Raw genomic sequence first — 22,802 nt, 5'->3', positions numbered from 1 at the left:
AGAGTGTAGTACAAGTGAATGTTGAATACAGACTCACCCATTATTGCTCTGAGATGATTGTTTAAGCAGAGGCAAATCCGTGGATTATATTTTTATATGTCCTATTTCATATTAAGAAAATCCGCACGCATTTAGGAGCAGAAACCTAAATTCCTTACTTAATACCATTTAACTCTCCTGGAGAAGTTTGATATTCTGTTCTGGGGTTTGGAGGGTTTTTTTTTCTGTTTATTTGATTTTAATTGGAAAATGTATATTTACTTAACTATGCAACAAAATTACTTGGAGCTGCTGTTTGTTTGACAAAGAGTCATTGTGAAAGTCAAAGCACTTGATACTTGCCCCATTTGGGGTTCCTGGAGTAGCTGAAAACATGCAGTGTGCAAAATTCTTTGCATCAGCTTAATGTCACCATTGTACAGCCTGTGACTTATGACACTATCTCAAAATCAGCAAAAGCATCAGAGCAGATCTCACTTTGTATCTCCAATGAGTGGCTTGAAGTCACCTGGTACAGTCTGCAGGTTCTCTGACAAGCTGACCATACCCAAGCAGCAGGTGGGGTTGACACAGGCCATTTCGGCTTGTTTTTCTCATGTTTGAATAGCAAGAGAAGGGAAGCTGGGTGTGTGTGGAAGTACGCCACCAAGAGAGACCAGTGTGGGGAATGAGCCCATCCTTCAAAGACTGGACTGGGTTAACAGGCCATCACCCTTTTGTGGGAAGGAGAGGACATCACCAAGTAGGGGGCTGGTGGGAAGGATCCATTACAGAGCCTACTGAGGAAGTGGATTCAGAGGGCCACCCAGGGTACATCTACACAACGTTTTGAAGCTTGTGGGAGCAAGTCTCCCGGCCCGGGTTGGCAGACTTGGGCTAATGGGGCTCACACTAGCGAGCCAAAGATAGCAGTGTAGAGCGCGCTGTGAAATTGTCACTCAGGCTGAGAAGCCGGGAGGGCTGTCTACAGTGCTATTTTTAGAGCACTAGCCTGAGGCCTGCTGTCAACCCAGGCGAGGGAGCTCGCTCACGCAGGATCAAATAGCTGTGTGGACATGTCCCAAGAGGCTGCTCCCTACAGCTGCGTAAGGTAGGTAAGCATCCAAATTCTGCTGATTGGCAGCACCTGCCTGCAGGGGGGCTTGACTTGCTGAGTGGCTGCAGCTTGCACTACTTGCCCTGCCCCATGGACGTGGGGCTGCTCCAAGGAGGTAGGCTGGAGGTCCAGACAGCAGCCTGGCCCCCAGCCTGGGCCAGAGTGCCAGGCTGCCCTGAGCAGAACGCTTCACAATGCCCATGTTACAAAGAGCAACAAGGCCTGGCCTGCCATCCATAGCCTTGCCTTGCTAGGCATTCCCAACCCAGGGCATATCAGATGCTCAGAGAGGAAGGAAACAGAGACAGTTAAATACAACTTTGTATTCAAAATACAAGCTGTGTTTCCTGCTGCCCTGAGGCCCTTGGTGTTATTAATAATCCCGTGGTCCAGGAAACTGTCTTGGGAACATTACAACCTTGTGAGCATTTCAGACAGTGCAGACTGAGCCGCTAGCCAAATTTTTCTCTGCAGACACCTCATCATCCGGTCATTAAGCCCAGTGACTGCACCGAAAAGAAAGTGCCATTAACTGGAAAAGCAGCAGGAGACCAAGCCGCACAGACATGGTAGGTGAGCAAAGGGAGGTCCCCCAAGGCATGGCTCGCCATGGCTCACGATGCTGACCTGGGATTGTTTTATCGTGTCCCAATGGTACAGTGCAGTCATAGCATCCTGCAGGATCCATCACTGGGCATGCAGGAAAGAGGAAGTGACGGCTGCTTGGTAGTTGTTATGATCAGGATGGGGGTGGGCAGACCGAGTGGTCAGAGCAAGAGTCGGGAGTCAGGCCAAGTCAGGTACCAGGAAGGCAGAGTCAGAGACAGGCCAGAGGGCAAGCTGAGAGTTAGACAGCAGGAGGTAGGCAGGGCCAGGTTACCAGGAGATCGGGGCTGGGCACCAAGTTACAGACAGTAATCGAATAGCAAAGTTGAGGACAAACCAGGGTCAGAAGCTGGAGTCTAAGAACTATCATAAGCAGGTCTGGAGCAGAGGCAGTCTGTAGTGTGGTTCAGAGAGCTCCCCTTCTTGGCTTCCTGGTTTATATCCTGGTATTGGCCAATCAGGGGGTTGTGTGGGGCCACCACTCCAGTCCTGCTGGGAGGTATTTCTTGCCGAGGCCAGCCCCATAGGGTCCTCCAATGGGAGCCCAGCCTAAGCTTGCCGTGGCGAAGCGGAGGCATTAGTGACTCAGAATCCCCATGGCCCCAGGTAGTCAGGTGGAATTCCATTCAGTATGGACATGGGAGGCAGACTCCCACGTGCATTCTTCAAGGTCGTAGCCTTCCCAGGCCACCAGGTAGTACAGATGGCTGTATGCCCATCGGGAGTTGAGGATGGCATGAATTTCATATTCCTCATGACACTGGCTTTCGAGAGGTGGAGGGGGGCAGTGTGGTTCAGTCAGGGAAGGGGTTCCCAGTCTAGGCTTCAGAAGGGAGACAAGGAAAACTGGGTATACTTTGTGGGACTGGGGAAGCTGGTGTTTGAAGGTGACTGGGTAAATCTGCTGGCATATTGGGAAAGGTCCCAGGTACGGTGGTCCAATTTGCAGGAAGGTCACTGGTCTGGAGTGTTTGGCAAGCTAGGCCTACCGTAAATACTGGAGTTTCTTGTTGCCAATGGTCTGCAACATTTTTGGGCCTTCTTCATCTCTTCTAGGTGGTTCTTGAGCTCTTCCTGAATGAGATGGATCCGTTGAACCAGTTGGTGGTGGCAGGGTTCAGGGATGCTGCTGGTAACATTGGGCAGAAAGGGGGTTGAACTCGAAATTAGTGAAGAAAGAGCTCTGACCCATGGAGGCATGGCCAGTGTTGTAAGAAAACTCTGCATATGGCAGGAGTGTGGACCAGTTATCTTGATGATAATTTATAAAACACCTCAAGTACTGCTTCAGTGCTTGGTTCACCCATTCAGTTTGTCCAGCTGTTTGGGGGTGGTATGCAGTGGAGATGGATATGCAGATGTCCAGTAGCCTAAACACTTTGCTCCAGAAGCGAGAGGTAAGCTGTGGGCCTTGATCGGAAACTGTGTGATCTGAGAGTCTCTGGAGTTGGACCGTGTTGTGAAGGAGGAGTGGGTGGTAGTCTCAGCAGAGGGCAGCTGGTTGTATGAAATGAAGTGGGTCATTTTGGTCAGGCACTCCACAACCATTAAGACTATGGTGTGGCCCACAGATGTTGGGAGTTCCACAATAAAGTCTAGGCTGATGGCAGACGAAGCCCAGCTGGAGTCTCCAAGGGTACTAAGGTGCCAAGGGGTCTGATTTGGGGTGTCTTGGTATGTGCAGAATTCCAATGGGCAGCAGAGACTGCGGAAACTGTGGGATAACTACTCACAGTGCAACGCTCCAAAAGTCGACGCTAGCCTCGGTACCGTGGACACATTCCACCGACTTAATGCGCTTAGTGGGGACACACAAAATTGCTTCCTAAACAATCGACTTCTATAAATTCGACCTAATTCCATAGTTGTAGACATACCCTTAGATGCTTCTCACCACAGGCTGGCTGGTTGCCCTTCAGCCAGGCTCTCCCCTTTGATCAGCACTTCAGTCGCTTGGTGGTGATGTCTGTGGATGTCGATGGAAGAGAAAGAGCATGGCAAACGTCTCTCCCTTTTATCATGTTCTTTCTTCCCTCTTGGCTTTGCCCTCCCCCCTTCAGAGTCAGGTGAGCAATACCTCATTGCAGTCCCAAACTGACTAAGGGAAGGGTAGTGACTCACTCGATAGTCCAACAGATCCTTTGTTGCTGTCTAGGCCAGTGTCCTTTGTTCCTGTGAGGCTGGGCTGGGTTTGTCCCATACATGCCCTGTTGAGGTGTGAACTGCCCCTCTGCTCCTGGAGAGTTTTGCCTGGGCTTATTTTAAGCCATGAGGACACAGTTTCAGCCTCATAACTATATACAAGAAATTACAACCTGTAACATTACTTTTCCAGTTTAGCATACAACCCATGCTTCCATTGACTCCCCAGGGCAGACATGGGGGTAGTGCTGCTCTGGTTTCTCAGGAAATACCATTATATCACTGAAGTAGATAATCACACACTGGTCCTGGATATCCTTTCATTTGTTCCCAAGCCTTAAGTGCACTAGATCAGGGGTGGCCAACCTGTGGCTCCGGAGCCACATGCAGCTCTTCAGAAGTTAATATGCGGCTCCTTGTACAGGCGCCAACTCCAGGGCTGGAGCTACAGGTACCAACTTTCCAATGTGCTCACTGCTCAACCCCTGGTTTCTCAGGAAATACCACTATATCACTGAAGTAGATAATCACACACTGGTCCTGGATATCCTTTCATTTGTTCCCAAGCCTTAAGTGCACTAGATCAGGGGTGGCCAACCTGTGGCTCCGGAGCCACATGCAGCTCTTCAGAAGTTAATATGCGGCTCCTTGTACAGGCGCCAACTCCAGGGCTGGAGCTACAGGTACCAACTTTCCAATGTGCTCACTGCTCAACCCGTGGCTCTGCCACAGGTCCTGCCCCCACTCCACCCCTTTCCGCCCCCTCCCCTGAGCCTGCCATGCCCTCACTCCTCCCCACAGAGCCTCCTACACACCACGAAACAGCTGATCGGGAGGTGGGGGAGGTGCTGATCGGCAGGGTTGCTGATGGGTGGGAGACGCTGGGAGGGGAACTGATGGGGGGGGGGCTGCTGATGTATTACTATGGCTCTTTGGCAATGTACATTGGTAAATTCTGGCTCCTTCTAAGGCTTAGATTGGCCACCGCTGCACTAGATTGTATGCCCTCCAAAGATCTAGTTTTGTGAAATCCCTGGCAGTCCTCAGGCAGCTCACCCAATGAAGCTCTTGGCAAGGTTTTCCTGGATATACCCATGGAGCACCTCCAGCTCTGGTTCGGTCATGGAGCATGCCCATCCGTAGGGCACTTGTGCTCTGTGCTGTGGGTCTGCCAGGCAGTTGTAATCTGTGTGGGGGCTAATAAGTTTGCATTTTTCTTTTTGAACACATCCAGGTAAGTCATGGTACTTGTCAGAGATGATGAGGTTCTGGCCTGGAACCACTTTTGTCTGGCTAGCTGCCCACTGTCTGGGGTTTCCACTTCTAAGAGTCTCCTCCCATCCTGGGGCCCTGGGTATGCATCTCTTGGGGGTTGGTTGCTTTATTGGAGGCAAGCTTTCCAACAGTATTTGGAGGAGAAGCTAATGTTCTTCCATCACTAGGAGATACATGGGTCCTGCCACTCCAACCAAAGAATGCCAAGAATTATCAGGAACACCCTGCACCCCCATGTTCATCCTTATAATATGATTGTGTGGTATCCAATGCAAAGTTTGTCATGTCAGGTGTCTGCAGAAGGCTCATGATGCACTGAGCATTGTTGTTATAGTGATGTTACAGTAATGTTATAGGTTGTAAATTCATGTATATAGTTATGAGGCTGAAAATGTGTCCTCATGGCTTAAACAAGTCCAGACAAAACTCTCCAAGAGCAGAGAGGCAGTTCACACCTCATCAGGGAAGGTATGGGACAAACCCAGCCCAGCCTCACAGGAACAAAGGATACTGGCCTAGGCAGCAACAAAGGATCTGTTGGACTCTCGAGTGAGTCACCCCCCTTCCCTCAATCAGTTTGGGACTGCAATGAGGTAATGCTCACCTGACTCTGAAGGTTAGGGGGCAAAGCCAAGAGAGAAGAAAGAACATGATAAAAGGGAGAGACGTTTGCTATGCTCTTCCTCTCTCTCCCACCTCCATCTAGACACTACCACCACCAAGCAACTGAAGCACTGATCAAAGGGGAGAGCCTGGCCGAAGGGCAACCAGCCAGCCAGTGGTGAGAAGCATCTAAGTTTGCAAGGGCACTGAAAGTGTTAAGATCAGCTTAGAATGTGTTTTGCTTTTATTTCATTTGAACTAATCTGACTAGTTATGCTTTGACTTATAATCACTTAAAATCTATCTTTTGTAGTTAATAAATTAGTTTGTTTATTCTACCTGAAGCAGTGCATTTGGTTTGAAGCATGTCAGAGACTCCCCTTGGGTTAACAAGCATGGTACATATCAATTTCTTTGTTAAACTGATGAACTCATAGAAGCTTGCAGCGTCTAGCAGGCATAACTGGACCCTGCAAGATGGAGGTTCCTAGGGTTATGTCTGGTTATGATATTGGCTAGTGTCATTCAGTTGCACAAACAAGCAGCAGCTGGCCAAAAGTGCTCACTCAGGTAACTGGGAGCAGCTTACATGCCAGAGGCTGTGTGTGAACAGCCCAGGAGTGGGGGTTTGCACAGCAGAGTAGGGTAAGGCTGACTCCCAGAGTCAAGGATTGGAGTGACCTAGGAGATCACCATCCAGGGGAACGTCACAGTGGTGCAGCGAGCAGGGTGTATGTGCAGCTTGTTACTCCAAGTGGAGTTCACACTTTAAGCACTGATATTTGTTATTTTAAGTGAGTCTTAAATGCAGTGCTAAGAACAGTCAGGAGGTCACAGTTTTGTTATTTTCTGTTTGTTTATTTCGGGTGAGGGAAATAAGTACAAGAAAGCAGAAAAATGATTACCAGTGAGGCAGCTACAAAACTAGAGCTGGCCAGACTGTAAGTGGCAAAGAAGGCAAAGGTCTGCGAGTTTCAAATGTGGCAGGCAGAAATGAGGCTCAAAGAAGAAGCTGCGGCCAGGGAAACTATGGAGGCAGAGGCAGCCAGGCAGGCAGCCAGAGAGGGATTCAACACAAAAGTGCTCTCTGCTTCTCCCAGCGTGATGTTTTATACCATCTGACCGAGAGCCTAAGGCACCCCTGGCAGCTACTGCCAGGGGACAGGGTCAGTCAGCACTCCTGGGAGGACAACTCATATCACAAATTCCATTAAGTGCAGAGGAGGAACCCTTACTGACTAATGGATGTGTGTCCCACATCCCTGGCACCTCTGAGAAATAAGTCACACTCTTGGCTTTAAAGTGAGAGGTTTTAATGTTGTTATCTAGCGGGGTGGGTGTATGGCCCAGAGTGGTGCACTGCACAGCTGAAAACTTGAGCCTTCCTGTGGACTATCATAAGGGTATGTGTTTGGTGTAAACACACAGTGAGATGACGTCTCGCTCCCCGAGGACATGCTGTTTATAAGTGAAGTTTGGAAGCCAAGAAAGGATTGTAGCTTTCAGAAAGACAAGACTGAATGGCTGTTATAGAAGAAATGGAGGACAGGATCTCTTCTTTGCAGGCCCAGAAAGATACACTGAGGAGAATAAAAATAAGTTTATTCCAAACACATTCTCCTTGTGCTTCTCAGCAGACTAAAGAAGTTACTGATCTCTGTCCTCGGGAATAAAGCAAAAGAGGCACTGCATATGGTCACTTGGTGTTTTTGGATGGGTTGGCTAGAAATAGATATGGGCTTGTGCTGCCACGTTCAGCTCAGGATCTGATCTTCCATGGACTTTGGAGCTTTTAGTTCAGGTCCCACTTCTAGCAAAAAGCAAGGGGGAAAAGATGTGTGTTTGATTTCCCTTCAATATTCTTCTACTTTCCTTCAACATTTGGCTTTTCAATGAGGGGTGAGAGAGCAGGGCGGCTTCTGTTCCTTACGGCCATGTTCTCTTCCTTTTCATTCCGCCCCTGGCCTTTTCCACTAAGAAGGAGAAGAAGAAGATTAAAGAAGGAGGGGAACCCAAAGAAATCAATATGAAAAAGCAAAAGTTCTTTGTGTTTGAAAACCGAAACAAAATCAATTTTTCATTTGAAATGAAAAACTGTCTTTCAATTTTTTCCACCAACAATGAAATTGGTCACCAATTTCCATTTTTTCAATTTCAGACATCCATTTGTATTAAGAAACAAAATGACATAATGATTTCACACAGCTGCAGTCACCACCTTAAGGACTGGTCTGCACAAATTTTGTCCTGGCATAACTATTCTAGTTAGGGGGGTGATTTTTTCAAAAAACTGATCTATAGATATGCAATTTCTATACCACGGTAGCTTATTCCCTTTTCCATATGGAAATCATAATAGCGGCTCAAGCACCTTTCTACTGATAGAACTGCATCCACACTAGGAGGGGTGGTACCACTTTAACCGTACAGCCCAGCAGCTTGGGTGGGTAAATAAGAAAGACCTAACTCGGGAGAAAGTACTGCCTCTGAGTCATCCAGAATCCCAGCACAATCAGCAAAAGGAGCAGATAAACTCCAAGAGCACTGGGGATCCCATTTTCATAGTAATAAGAGAGAGACAAGGTGGGGAAGGTAATACCTGTTATTGGACCAACTTCTGTTGGTGGGGGGGACAAACTTTCGAGCCCTTCTTGAAGAAGAGCTCTGTGGAGTTTGAAAGCTTGTCTCTTTCACCAACAGCAGTGGTGAAGGCAGTATAAAAGGCATTACCTCACCCACGTTGTGTGTCTCATATCTTGGGACCCAAACAGCTACACCAACACTGTAAACTTAATAATAAGAGAGAAAAAGCAAACCTGAGTCAGAATTCCCTCTAAAGACAATGTCGTTAGCTTCCCATGAAGAAGCAGCCGGTATGTAAGTACTCTAGAAAAATTACTGTACAGAGAATGTTAGCCTGGAATTTGACATTCCTGCATTTACCCCAGAACTTGACAATACTGCAGTCAGCCATTTTGTGTGTTCAGCCACTGCCAGCTGAAACCCAGACATCACCTAGGTAGAAACAGTCTTAGGCCTTTGTGAGACAAGGTCAGACACCTGCATGCTTACAGTTTGCTAATCACAATGGGAGGGTGGGACAGAAAGTAATGGAAGAGAGGGAGTGAAGAGTGACCTTGGTTTTAGGTGCCCCTGACATGTTGTGGTTATGGCTAGAAATATTAGAAATGTTTGGCGATAATGAGCAATTGGTTGAAATTAGAAGAATTGGTGACCCGGTAGAGGTTGTTATAGTGACCCACTAGGCATCACTGTAGGTTAGGTGCTTTGTTAGAGTTCACTATCAAAGATTAGGTAAAAGTAAATAGCTTGGAGCAGTCTGAGGGAGTTTTTCTTCCGGCAAGGAGCTGGCATCTAACCCCCCTCACCCCATCAGCTGGACAGAAAGAGGCCACCTGGAAGCCCGGCTGGTGATCACTCAAAACCATCTCAGACTGTGGGTAACTATATTTGGGATGTTTCAGAGTAGCAGCCGTGTTAGTCTGTATTCGCAAAAAGAACAGGAGGACTTGTGGCACCTTAGAGACTAACACATTTATTTGAGCATAAGCTTTCGTGAGCTACAGCTCACTTCATCGGATGCATATTTGGGATGTCCTCCTAACCCTATTGTGTATATGCATATGTGTATGTGCTTAAAATCTAATAAATAGTCATTTTAGATAAGAGCCTGCATGCTTGTATCAATCATTTATCACATGGAACTGATGTGTCCCCATTGATTTATTCCTGACCCCGCCTGGAGAGAAACGGTTAAGGTACCACTGCTTTGGGTTCTGAAAACTGTGGGTAACAAGGGCAACTTATTAACAAATTCTAGTGGAGCTGATAAATGTGACCAGCATTGCAGAAGGTTATTATCCTGGCTTCTTTCTGATATAGAAAAGGTGTCTGCAGGAGTTTCCCTGTCTTTGTTGTTTCCCTTTAGACCTGATCTACACTAAAGAGTTTTGCTGGAATAGCGATGTTGGATGGGCATGGGTTCCCCCCCAGCCCTGACTGATGTATCTGTGCAGCCAAAGCCCTGGGGTTACAAGCCCATGTACTGACCCAGCTTACTCTGCTCAGGGAACTAGTGTAACTATTGGCAAAAGAACTCTTCTGCATATCCATGTGGGTGGGGGTGGGGGGGGATTGAGCTCCACCAGCAAAGCCTTTCAAGTGTAGACAAGGCCTTCGAGCATTAGGAATGTCAAGTCTTGTCTGTCTGGAGGTCTGCTCAGAGGCCCCACAAGGGCCCTAGGAGCTTCCTGGATCCTGGCCACGTCAGGATCTTCAGCAGAGCCCTTATTCTCCAGCGGCACACCTGGGGGGTGTCGGCTACACAGCTGGTAACTAAACAAAACCCAGAGATTTAAAACCCTGGCATCAAAATCCCTGCGGCGCTGTGTTAACCAGGTTCCACTTCCCTGGAGGCACTTGTCGTCCAGCTGCCTGCAGAGCCTTCCAGCCAGCGCCAGACATGCGGCCTCAATGCCTCATGGGTGAAAACAAGCAGAAAAGGCAACGTTTGGGAAAAAATACCAACAGAAAAACAAGCCTCTGTGGCTTGCTTTGTACATCTTAAAGGCTCAGACTCCGTTCTCCTGCCGCTACAGGTCACCGTCTGAGAACAGGAATCCAGGCCCTGGCACTGCCAGTCCTCTCCTGCCTGATGCTCCATACAGGAAGGCTCCTCCCTGCATGCATTGCTCTGGGAGAGGAATTTTCCCACCCCTCCTCTCAGCCCTGGATCTGCTGCCCTATTGACCTGGCCTCTATGCTGCAGCTTGCTCTAGCTCGCCCTGCTCACCATAGTGAGGGGCTCGGTCCCTCCGGCATCATCGTCTCCAGCTCAGCTGAGTTCTGATTCCCAGCTCTCTGCAGGGGATGATGGATGAAGCAGAAGTATCACCGCTGTCTTCACCTTCGCCGCCACCCCTACCCCCACCCCCATCCGGACTCTCACGTCCCACCTGGGAATTGCAGACTCGCAGCAGCAGCTAGAAAAATCCTGTTGCCCTGTAAATGGAGCAGCTCTGCTGTGGAGTCACTGCTGGAGAATAACCAAGCTCCAGGCACCATGTTTAGTCCCGTTCCTACTCATGCCTGCACTTGACCGTGCTGGCCAGGCCCTGCTGGCACGGAGCGCGGATGAGGACAGGCAGCGCTGGCTCTAGGAGACGGCTCCAACTGCAATTGGAGGTGGCTGCAAACTGCAATTAAAGATAAGAGAGTCCTAGGTACAGCTCTGCTAGGCATACGGGGGAGGCCAGACACTTCACACCTGGGCTTTAACCTAGGCTCCCCAGCACCGAGCTAGGCCCCCAGGGCTGGGCCGGACCTGGCTGTCAGAGGGCCGAGCGCCATTCGCTCCTAGGGCCTTGTGGGAGAGGCGAGTGGCCAGCACCTCTGAAAATCAGGCCTCAGTCAGTGCGGTACCAAACCCTGGCCTTGGGGGTCTCACCTTAGCCCCAGGTTTGAACAGAAATGAAGGCAGAGGCGCCAGGTTTGGTTATGGGCTCTGCAGGAGGGGCTCTGCCCTTATTCACCCCCCAGAGACCTGAAGGGGGCTGAGCTCATGTCCCGGGGGAGGGGGGTGTCACTGTGATCAGCAGTGCCCGTCTCTCCCTGCAGGCTGTAGTCCCCCCACCAGACACCTCTTCAGCCGAAGACTCGAGGGGAGCGGCCCAGCGATCCCTGTGCGACACGACACCCATCACTGCAGCAGGCAGCGAATTTCTCCTCCCGTCCCCTGGGACGTCCCGCAGTCCCCCGTGTCCCACTTCACAGCTGGGAAACCGAGTCGCAGAGGGATTACACCCTGCCCAGGCTGTGGCAGTGCTGCGAGCAGCGCCAGCTCTCCCAAGCCCCAGCCAAGGGCCTGGCCCACAAGGCCACCCTTTTGCCCTAGCACGGGGAGAGTTTCAAAGGCACAAATGGCAGCTAAGCACCCAACTCCATCAGCTCCCTTAAGAGCCTAACTTCTCCGTGTGCCTCTGCTAATCCCCTGAGCTGGGCTGTCCCCCACAGCCAGCTCCAGCTCAGAGCACAGGGTTCACGTGGAAATGCCCTTTGTGCTTTCATCCAGCTCTCCGCTTTCCATCACATCACTGTCTCCTGGAAACAGAGCCCACGGCCCTGACCCACGCAGTGTCCCCTGGGAGCGTTTGAAACCCCTGAGCTGCAAAGCACTGCCTGGCCCAGCCCTTCACCGCCAGCCGGCTGCCGGAGGGCGTAAGGAACGTTCCTGCGTTGTGACCGTACTCGGTGCTGCAGCCAACACGGCCCTGGAAGGGCCAGACCGGCACAAGAGGGACTTTCTCCCCGAAGGAAGGCAAGCTCAGCGCTGGGCGGGGACCTCGTCCACCCCCACCGTTACCAGACTTGTGGGGAAAGCCCCAGAATCTGATGGCAGCAGAACTCATGTTGTCTCCTGTTCCCCTGCCATGGCGGCAGGGTGCCTGCAGTGCGGTCCTCTGGCTACAGAGACATCATGGCGGCCGGACGCCCCCGCCCAGCCCCTCTCGCGCCCCAGGGCTCCCTGCTCGCGGCACGCGGGTTGGGAGGCACAGCACAGGAGCCACCTGCTCAGCAGGCACTGGACTGAAACCAGCCCCTCGTTTCAGAGGCCCACAAGGCAGGTAGGCAGTGGCAGTCAATGGGCGCCAGGGCCGACCTGCCCCTCAGGCCTTGGCTAATCCCTGCCCCCAGACAGGCCTCCGGGGTGTTCTGCGCCGGCTCCCCACTCAGCCCTGGGCCCAGCTAATGCCTGGGCCACCTGCTTGGTGCAAACAGTGCCCGGCCCCGCTGCAGCTCAGCCAAGCGGCACAGGCCCCGGCGCTGCGAGTGTCAGACCGCGGCAGAAAGCGAAAGGAAACAAGCGGGAGAGCCCCGAGTACCAGATCAGGACCCCTCACCAGCTCCGGCCTGCACTCCCTGGCCCATGGCTGGCAGCAGGTGTGCAGGGACGGGCACTCCTCTTCACTCCCCACCCACCATGGAGCCACGCACCCAGCTGGGGCTGGGCACCAGGAGATGCAGATGGACAACATGGTGCTGGGGGCTCCCAGCAGAGCCCCAGGAGACAGGATGGCTGACAGCAGCCCCCTTCTAGCATCACTGGCCTGCTCGAGCCTGGGAGGCCAAACGTGATCACAGATTGCTGTCGGACCCAGCTCTGCAGAGGAAAAACGCGCCCAGAGGAGCTGTCTGGCTTAGCGCTGCCCAGACAGTCCCAGCAAACTGGGCCTTACAAATGTCTTTGATTTAATGCTTTTTGCTTGGATTTGGTTTGCAAAGGGAGTGTCCCTGATTTCCTGAAGCTGCCCCCTACCTTCCTCCAGCTTGGTGGGTGGTATTTGTGTCAGGGTGAACTAGTGGCAGGTTACATCTCCTGAGCCCACACCAACATGTGCTAGCACATCACCATACCATGGAGGCCATGGCATGCATGGCAAGGGCTTTCCTGAATGAAATCTGGGAGCTTCCAGTTTCCTGCAGCTCACAGGCCGGGGGAACAAGCTGTGGGAACCCAAGTTAAAACCCAATTCAACGCTGTGGAACTTTACACTGCTGTTTGCAGTGATGGTGTAGCTGTGTCATCTTTCCCAGGATATGAGAAAGACAAGGTGTGGGAGGAAATAGCTTTTATTGGACCAGCTTCCGATGGTGAGAGAGACAAGCTGAAGGGTTCTTGTAATGCAGCAAGGCTGGAGCCCCTTGGGTTGGCACTCTGTGCTGCCGTCTCTTTTCTCTAGTCTATCTTCTTGCCTGGTCCCTGTGCAGGCCTCTCTTGAAGCCAGGGTGCTCCGCCTGCAGGCCTGGGCCAGGCAGCGCTTGTTCTGTCCAGGTTCGGTTTGAAAAAGCAATTTGATGAAGTGTCAGACAAAGACAGAGCAGGACCCCCTTGTATCGGCACATGGCAGAAATACAGTCAGTGTAATGCATTAGCAAGAAGAAAGAAGACCAAAGAACTGAAACCCCATTCCCCAAATCCCTTGGCTTTTTGTCTCACTGGAGGCCACACACCACAGCAGTATGAGAATGAACAGGAGAAACCAGCACTTGTTTTCAGCCACTGACATTCAAAGCACGGAGCAGGGCTGTTCAGTGGCAGGGAGAGGGGAGGAGAGAGGACACCCTAATTAGGGGATGAATTTGCAGAGGGCAAGAGGGACAGAGAAGGGGTCTGAAAGCCCCACCAGCCGTGCCCACTTTGGCAGGGTATCCACACGGTGTCTCTCGTTCTCTCTTCAGCTGAGCACATTTCCCAGGAGAGCTAGTTGGCTGGTGAGTGGGACATGCCCCCGGGGTGACGCCCCGCAGCATTCCCCACTGTGAGATGAGGGGACACGGGCAAGGAGGCTCTGGCCACAGACACATGCACAGAGGACAGCCGAGGGGCCTGGCTCCCTTTGCGTGTAGGCACTGCCATGTTTCTCACTCCACATGCTGGACACACTGCTCTCTAGAAGCCGCACCATGAGAAACCGCACCCCAGTGCTGCAGAGATGCCCTCCCCCACCCAGACTCCCTGAAGACGGTCCTAACCCAGAGGTGATGCTCAGCAGCACTGGCTCTGCCCCCCTGGTTGCCAGGCGGTGCACACTTCTCAGCGCTGCCCTGCCTGTAGTAATGCCCAGCAACGTGTGGGCAGCAGGCTCTGGCCACAATGGGTGTGGCAGGGGGAAGGGCAATATCTAAAATGACCTGAAGTCAAACAATTTAGAGGCAGGTCAAGAGAATAAGAGACTAGAGAAGAGCCTGGGGTGTGGGAGAAACATCAAACCTGACCGTGGGCAGCCCGCTGCTCCTCCAGCTGGGGAAAGAAGTGAAGCAGCTGGGGAAATTCAGCTCACCTTTCTCCAAGGCTCTGGAGTCCACCTCGCTGCTGTGTGACGCTGCCTACGCCAGCGGGTGGCAGACAGCCGCGGAGAGAACAACTGGGCACAACTCATTCCCCGGGCCCCACGTCTTTCTTCAGACCCAGCGTGCACCTGTGACTCCACCCCACATGGGGACACGAACACTCTCAGCAAGGCTGCTGGAGCTGGACCGGCTCCCAGGCAGAGCCAAGGAGGAAGAAAGGTTGAGGTCTCTGGCAGAACGGTTCATCCGCTATCAGTGGACAGTGGGGTACTAGCGGGCAACGTTAACGGCCAGTGCGGCACTCGCGGGCTGATCGGAGAGCTCCATTTCTAATATTCCTTTTATTGAAAGCAGTTGCAAGTGTAATGCAAAGGAAAGAGTCGGTCACAGGCAGAGCAAGGCTGCCTGATACCTCCCATTATAGCTTCTAACTTTGACAAAGGGGTTGGGCTGAAGGCTTTCAGACTTGGTTTTGGCCTTAGATTGATTTTTCAGGGCGGGGGAGAGGGGGAAAGAGGTTCAGGTATTGCTGAGAATGACACATAGAAAGTTTTGTCGATGTAAGAGAAAAATCCTGATGTTTTGAACAGCTCTAGAGCCCCAGGGGTTGGGAGCAGGGACTTGAAACTCGGCCAGGAGACAGCTCTGGGGTTGGGGAGGTGCCTTTTGCTGTCTTCATGAAAAACCACCCATATCTGGCTAAGTTAGAAACTATGGAAAACTTCTAGGTGTAGGACTTTGCCTTCATTTTCTGAGCATCCCACCTGCATGGAGCACGCCTCTGGCTCCAGGGAGCTCCCTCCTTCACACTGGAGCAGCCTCAGCACACTGAACTTTCACTCCAGACACATGCAGGACAGATTCTTCACTTGTCTTCCCCCAACAAAATACCCTTTGGCCTAAAGGAAAGTGCAGTGAGCCAGGAGTGCCAGCTTCTCTTGAATGCGTGGTGCTACTCATTCTGCGCATTCACAGCCCTTATTACTAAGCAAAGCCTTCCTCTTGAGAGAGGCTTTGCTATCAGGCCCTGCCTGATTTCACAGCTTGTAACCCAGGTGTTAACCCCAGTCACTGACACGTTTAAACGCGACTGTCTTTGTATACAGTGCGTGAAGACAAAGGACCCCCCACGAGCCTCACGCCTTCTGCTCTAAGTGCCAAGAGCACTTCTCCACGCCACCTTCTCTCATGTAGATACAGAGCAGCATAGCCATATCAGGTAAAACTCCACAACTCTGCACTACTCACATAAGGAGAGGAGAAGCAAGAGCAAACCATGTATAACAGGCATTAGTCCCATCACTTCATGCGCAGCTGGAAGGCGCTCAGATACTACGGTGATGCGGACGGGATGAGAAAAGGAAGGAATACACAGAGGAGAGAGGCTCCCTGCAAATACCCTGTAGTCTAAGGGAAGGTGCACTGTGCTAGGAACCAGGCGACCATGAACTCCGACCACCTCTTGAGTTGCTGCTGTTTCTGGCCCCAATTTAGCAAGGTCCTTGAGCACGAGAGTTAGCTTCACTGAGGTCCCTCTGATTACTCACATGCTTATGTGCCTTGCTGAACTGGGCCATGTGCCTTCAAATCCCTCATCACTGAGCAAGTGTAGGAGCGTGACTCGCGGTCCAGCATGCCCCTTCATGGCTGGGTGTGGCATAGCAGGCTCTCCTCCTTTGGTGCCCCTTGCTGACAGCTGCTCTGGCCCTGCAGTGGTCTACTTCAATGGCTCTCAATCTTTCCAGACGACTCTCCCCCTTTCAGGAGTCTGATTTGTCTCTCGTACCCCAAGTTAAAAACTACTCACTTACAAAATCAGGCATAAAAATACAAAGGTGTCATAGCCCACTATTACTGACAAAGTGCTGACTGTCTCATTTTTACCATATGATTATAAAATACATTGATTGGAATATAAAGATTGTACTTACATTTGAGTGTATAGTATATAGAGGAGTATAAACAAATCATTGTATGAAATTCTGGTTTGTACTGACTTTGCCAATGCTCTTTCTGTAGCTGCTTGTAAATCTAGGCAAATATCTAGCTGAGTGCAGGTACGCCCTGGAAGACCTCTGAGTTCCAGCAGGTGTACGCGTGCCCCTTGTTGAGAACCACTGGTCTGCTTCTTCTCCTGACTCGGCCCTCCAGCCAGCTCACATTCACTTCCTCCCCTTCCTGGGTACAGAGTCCCAGTGACCTCACACCAGGTCTTCCGCCCAACTCTGGGTACTCCTTCCATCCTTATCTCAGAGGGCTTCCACCCCACCTTCCTCAGTGGCTGGCAGGAGAACCCTGGCCTGCCTCGACTCTGGATCCCAGTCCCGGGCCCCGGAAGCAAACAGCTACTGTCTGAGCCATCAGATGCCTCACTGCTTCCCTGGAGCACTTTCTACCCAAGCCTGTCGCTAGGCCCTTTTCCCCAGCCCCTTCCTGCGCTCCGTCCTTGAAGGTGCGTCTATACTGCAGTTACACATCGGCGGCTGGCCTGTCCCTGCCAACTCAGGCTAAGGGGCTGTTTAATTGCGGTGTAGATGTTTGGGTTCAGCCTGCACCTCCAGCCTGAGCCCAAAGAGGTATAATAATAATGGCTAGCGCTCATATCCGAGTAGGACGACGACTGGAAATCTGTTTCCATGTGTAGGGTTCAGGGACCGTGCCACGGCACACTGGTGTCTACGTTCCTGCCTACTGTCGGCCGAGGTGGCACAACAATATTGTGTTGAAAGTTCTTTGTCAATGCTGGCTGTCAAACCCAGCCCCAGGAACAAAGGACACTGGCCTATTCAGCAACAAAGGATCTGTTGGTCACCCCCCCTTCCCTCAGTCAGTTTGGGACTGCAATGAGGTATTGCTCACCTGACTCTGAAGTGGGGGGGGCGCAAAGCCAAGATGGAAGAAAGAACAAGATAAAAGGGAGAGACGTTTGCCATGCTCTTCCTCTCTCTTCCACATACATCTACAGACACCACCACCACCAAGCGATTGAAGCGCTGATCAAAGGGGAGAGCCTGGCTGAAGGGCAACCAGCCAGCCAGTGGTGAGAAGCATCTAAGTTTGTAGAGGCCCTGAAAGCGTTAAGATCAGTTTAGACTGCGTTTTGTTTTTATTTCATTTGACCTAATCTGACTTGTTGTGCTTTGATTTATAATCATTTAAAATCTATCTTTATAGTTAATACATCTGTTTGTTTATTCTACCTGAAGCAGTGCGTTTGGTCTGAAGTGTGTCAGAGACTCCCCTTGGGATAACAAGCCTGGGGTACATATCAATTTCTTTGCTAAACTAACGAACTCATAGAAGCTTGCAGCATCCAGCGGGCAGAACTAGACACTGCGAGATGGAGGTTCCTAGGGTTGTGTCTGGGACTAGAGATATTGGCTAGTGTCATTCAGTTGCACAATCCAAGCCAAAAGTGGCCAAAAGTGCTCACTCACATAGCTGGGAGCAGCTTACATGCTAGAGGCTGTGCGTGAACAGCCTAGGAGCGAGGGTTCGCACAGTGGAACAGGGTAAGGCTGGCTCCCAGAGTCAAGCACTGGAGTGACCTAGCAGATCACCGGTCCAGATAACACCAGGGGAATGTCACAAACGTACAGGGCATTTATTGTTCAGCAGTTTTCTTCTGTAACCTGCGTAGGGTAAATAGCATGTCTGCAGTGCTGTGTGAGGAATGAAAACCACAGTGGGATTCAGGGAGTACCTCGTCTGCCATAACAGCTTACCAAGGGCCTTACCAGCAAGGGAGCGGAACGAGATGCCACAATAAATACTGCAGTCATGCCCGATCCCTTAGCACTCAGAGATTGTTATGATTTTGGCATCTTTGCAATCCTGGGGTAAAAACCTCATTTTCCCAGCAGAAATAGGAATAGGTCTAGCAAAGCTCTATGACATGCAGGACCCCCGTGTTTCAGAGGGGATTTCAGCAGCTCCAGCTGCCTTTCCATTTGCCATTTCCATAAGTGTGTCTTTAGCCTCCCCCCAAAGCTGGTGGATCGTCACATTCAAGTCAGACTGCGCTGCAATGAAACAGCCCCTTAGCTGGAATCCGAGCCTGCTGGCAGGGCAGCTGCGGGTGTCTAACTGCAGTGTAGACATACCCTCAGACTGTTAGCCCACCACAGGCTCTGCAGAGCTCTCAAACTGAATGACAGCCCCAGGGCTTTCCCCCTGCAGGCCCGGCTTCCGCCTGCCTCCCCAAAGACGCTCTGTACCTGTCTCTTTCTTCTGGGAACCCAACCCCCGGCTTCCTCCCTGGGTCTTGCCTCACCCCAGGAGCTCACTCCATCCTAGCCTTCCCAGTGTCGCTCTGGCCCTTTGCCAGTGCTCCCTTCTCAAGAGAGGGTCCCAAGGCTACTACTCTCTACCTTAGCCTCCTGCTTCCTTCCCACTGCCCTGATGTCCTTCCCTTATTAATCACAACTCCTCTCCAGCTGGGACTGGTCCTAACAGGGGCCTGGCCCCACCCACCAGGTGCACAAAGTGCCCCCTGGCTCCCATTAGATCTCTTCCAGGGATGGGGGAATCTATACTCCATCCCAGCACAGCTTCAGCATCTACCCTGGACATCAGGCACATATTATTGCCCCCTTTGATAAATAAGGTCCCCGAGAAGTTGCTGCAGGCAGAGCAGAGAACAGAGCCCTGGTCTGTAACAGAAGAGAGCCACGTTTCACCCACGCTGCCTTTCAGAAGGAAGATGCCAAATGTTGGGGCTTGGCTATCCTGTCTCTAACCACTACACCACATGTCCTGTCCACAGACATATCCCCCACTCCCTTAGCTGTATCGAGTCTTTTCCTTTAAGGGAAAAGGGTTTGGTCCCTTGCTGCTGTAACCGTGGCTGCAGTTAGGTCTCATTTCCTTTACGGCCTAGGGAGAAGGAGAGACTGGCAAAGAGAGAGAGCCCTTTCTGTCTAGGGCGCGTTCTTTCCCCTGCTGCCTAGCAGCTGGGAGACACAGGCGTAGCCCATGGTCTGATCAGCCACTCTGAGGCCTGGCAAACAGCAGTGCCAGGCTACGTAAGCATTGCTTTAGCTGACTCCTGGCTCCTGCTCCCTGCAGTGCGAGGGAGAGCTGTGCTGGCTGGCGAAGGAAGAGGCTTGTTAGCCAGAAGGAGAAATAAGGGGGGAAAGCAGGAATATGACACAGGGGAGGGGGCAGCAGTAGGAACCCCAAGCTCACATCCCAGGTGTGAACAGTGAGCAGCGCCAGAGGAGGTGGTGCTGTTGCTCTGGCCTGGGCATCTTTCAGGACCAGGATGGCCCAGTGGTCCCATCTGAGAGGGGTAAGAGTTGTCATAGGGAAGTTTATTTGCTCAAGCTGGCCCCTCCTGGAGTTGCCCAGAACCTTCCCCCCAGCCCCTGCTGTCCAGGAAGGTGTGGCAATCTCCTCTTACCATCAGTACCCAATGAAAGTGCACTGCTGACCAGATCAATCATGAGCATTTCCTGCAGCAACGCTCAGGTTGTCACCACGTGAACCTGTGACCTCAGCAGCAGCCTAAGATCCCTGAGCTCTTGGAACCCAACAATCTAGTCGCCAGCTTCCCCTGATTTCATAGCCAATTGTCTAACAAGCCGAGCTGGGCTTTAGTTACCTTTCACCCCCGTGGGGCAGCACAGAACAGAGCCTGTGCAGAGCAGTGGCCCAGGTGGTGGGATGCTACGCTACAGTGCAGGATGAACTCCCTGAGGCGCAGAGCAGGGCACATGGCAGCTATGTCCACACTAGACATGCGAGTCAGTGTGTGGTGCGCGTCCTCTCCAGGAGCACTTCCCCTCACCTAACGGGTCTCTCAGCTCAGCCGGCCTCATCTCCACTGGCAGCTCCGGGAGCCCGACTGCCCCACAGGTCCTGGGTGGGCTGCCCACCCCTTCCACTCCCCGTTCCCCGCTGGGAGCCAGGGGAAGCCGCCCAGGGCTTCTCACCCCTGGGAAGCGGGTCCAGCTGCTCTGGCTTCTTGGCCCCCTGCCCACTCCCCACCAGGAAGCCTTGTTAATTTCACGGCTCCCAGCCAGGAGCAAGGTCCCACTGCCTAGCGCTACACAGGCCCTGCGTCGCCCTAACTACACCGACATAAGCCCTACGCCTCTCGAGGAGGTGGAGTTATGTCATCGGTGCAGCAGGGCACTTACATTAGCGGGAGGAAGGCTGTAGTGGGTACACAGATGTAATTAGTCGACATAAGCTGCCGAATGTCACCTAACTAACTGTGCAGTGCAGACCAGCCCAGAGTTCTCTGCAGAGCAGCACGCACCGAGTTCCCTGCAGGTCACAGCATCTACCAGGGATCTGACAATTTTCAATTTGTGTTATGTCAGTCTAGTTACTCAAAGCATTAACCCTTTCAATGCTGAAGACCTAGGCCACATTTCCCAGCTTATAAAAGACTGAAAAAGGAAAAAATACAGATGCCAAGGTTCCTCCTCAAAAATTGCACAAATCAAGGAAGTTTGCACGCAGTTTCCCATTGTGTGTGGGGCAGGCCTGGATGCACTCCTGGACCCAACCTCAATGTAGGTAACAGTTTGGCCCTAGCTATGGATAGCTTCCTAATTTAGCATGTGCTTGACTGGGAAGTCCCAGGAGTTAAGAAGCTGAAGAACTCTGGCACCGACATCCATCCTGCTGGCTGCTAAATAACAGTGCTCAATATTGTAGCAATACAAAGAATTTACAGAGGAGTTTTTTGAATGTTTTGCCATCTTTTCAGAACTTCTGGTCAGCTCTCCCCAGTGCAGCTCATCTTCAGTCTCTTAGCGATCCTTCCCAGACGGCAGGCTGGGTGGAGAACGTACTGCTGACCTGAAGGCAGCAGCGTCCCCATTTGAAATGACAGACGTTCCGTGCTGCTGAAAGACAAGTTCTTTCTTGTTGAAAGTGAGATTTGCAACCCTTTCAAATGGGGGCGCAACTCCTTTCGTTCATACACTGCAGCATCAGTTCAGTGGGTTTGCCTGTAGAAACACAGGCTTGGGGGGAGGGGGGAGGGTTGTTTAAGTGATCCACTCTTTGTAATTGGATACAGTAATGGCTTTATACTAATACTAATGCCAAAACACAATCCAGACAAACTCAGTGAGACCAATGTCAAAGTGGGTTTATTTCCAAGTTAATAACATACTAAGTGTCTCTTTAAACAGCAGCGCTGACCTTTATATAAAACTCTACACAAATGGTCTGCACACTGCAGTTCCAGTATCCCGTAACATGCCATCTGGACCGTCACTGCAGGTTACTAGAGGATTTCTTTATTAAGGGTGATGACAATGGGAAGCAGCAAAAAGCAGGTTCAACACCTCTTGACAGTAAAAGAAACATAAAACATAAAGATGCCTTTGAACAGGGAGGGAGAAGTTGTTGCATTTCACCGCATGTGACGCTGCCTTCTGTGGGCTCCTGGCCAAGAAACAGCTGCCACTGTCCAGAGCACATTGCATTCGTCCTGCTGACAGAAAACAGGACTGTTGGATTTCATAACCTGCTGGACTGTTTTCAAGGAGCCCATGGCGGGGACTAGCTGCACTCGTCTGCACTAGGCTCATGCAGTCCTCGCTGAGTTGTCAGATAGCGTTTCCCGCCTCCTGTTTCAGTCGCTTGCAGAGATGCTCACTGATGGCTGCCAGGGGATTGGCTTTGTACACGGGGCTTGCGATGACCTCGTGAAACCTGGCCACCTCCTCCTGTCTGAGAGAAGCAAGAGAACTCTGCATGAGACCATGCAGGTATTACACTGACCAGCCAGGCCGCGCCCACCTCCGCACCAGCACCGGGCTGACCAGACAGAATGGGGCCGACTGGGCAGTAAGCCTTGTAAAGTGACTCCAGATACCGCAACAGTGGGCATCCGTAAGTGCTTGCAATGAGCACAATTGTAAGTGTAGCTCTATAGGGTCTGGGGGCCAGTGATACTTTCCTTCTCTATAGCGAGAACTGTGGGAGTCTCCTCATTTAAAATGTTCCACAAAAGCAAGAACTGCGACAGGTTCCTCTTCTAAAGCTACCGTCAGGAAGCGTCAGCCACGGCAACAGCCTGCCAGCATGTGGGACGTGTGCAGCTGAGAACAGCTAACACGGCCCGTGCTCCTATCAAGGATACAGCCTGGCCGCTCTGTGCAGATGGGCACTAAACGCTCGCTGCATCTGCGGGCTCCTTGCAAGCCACTGATGGGATTTCTTAATTTAGTTGCTCGTTAGCCTCCAG

The 22,802-nt window shown here is 51.6% G+C and overlaps 1 protein-coding gene across 6 annotated transcripts in view; it reads right to left on the bottom strand.

Annotated features, from left to right (window-relative positions):
* Nucleotides 1-7,015: 7,015 nt before the first annotated feature.
* Nucleotides 7,016-22,802, bottom strand: part of SLX9 (SLX9 ribosome biogenesis factor) — a 119,528-nt gene continuing 103,741 nt past the window's right edge. For 3 of the 6 annotated variants that reach the window (XM_038422322.2, XM_043505827.1, XM_043505830.1), the window contains one exon: nucleotides 21,682-22,285. In XM_038422322.2, the coding sequence (XP_038278250.1) occupies nucleotides 22,162-22,285 (124 nt within the window). In that variant the 3' untranslated portion in view covers nucleotides 21,682-22,161. Of the gene's footprint in view, nucleotides 7,696-21,681; nucleotides 22,286-22,802 lie in introns of those variants that run through there. The other 3 variants (XM_043505828.1, XM_043505829.1, XM_038422321.2) reach the window with 2 other exon arrangements.

The sequence above is a fragment of the Dermochelys coriacea genome, chromosome 11, assembly GCF_009764565.3.
Source record: "Dermochelys coriacea isolate rDerCor1 chromosome 11, rDerCor1.pri.v4, whole genome shotgun sequence".
Taxonomy (NCBI): domain Eukaryota; kingdom Metazoa; phylum Chordata; order Testudines; family Dermochelyidae; genus Dermochelys; species Dermochelys coriacea.
This window is presented reverse-complemented; position numbering and strand designations above follow the sequence as displayed.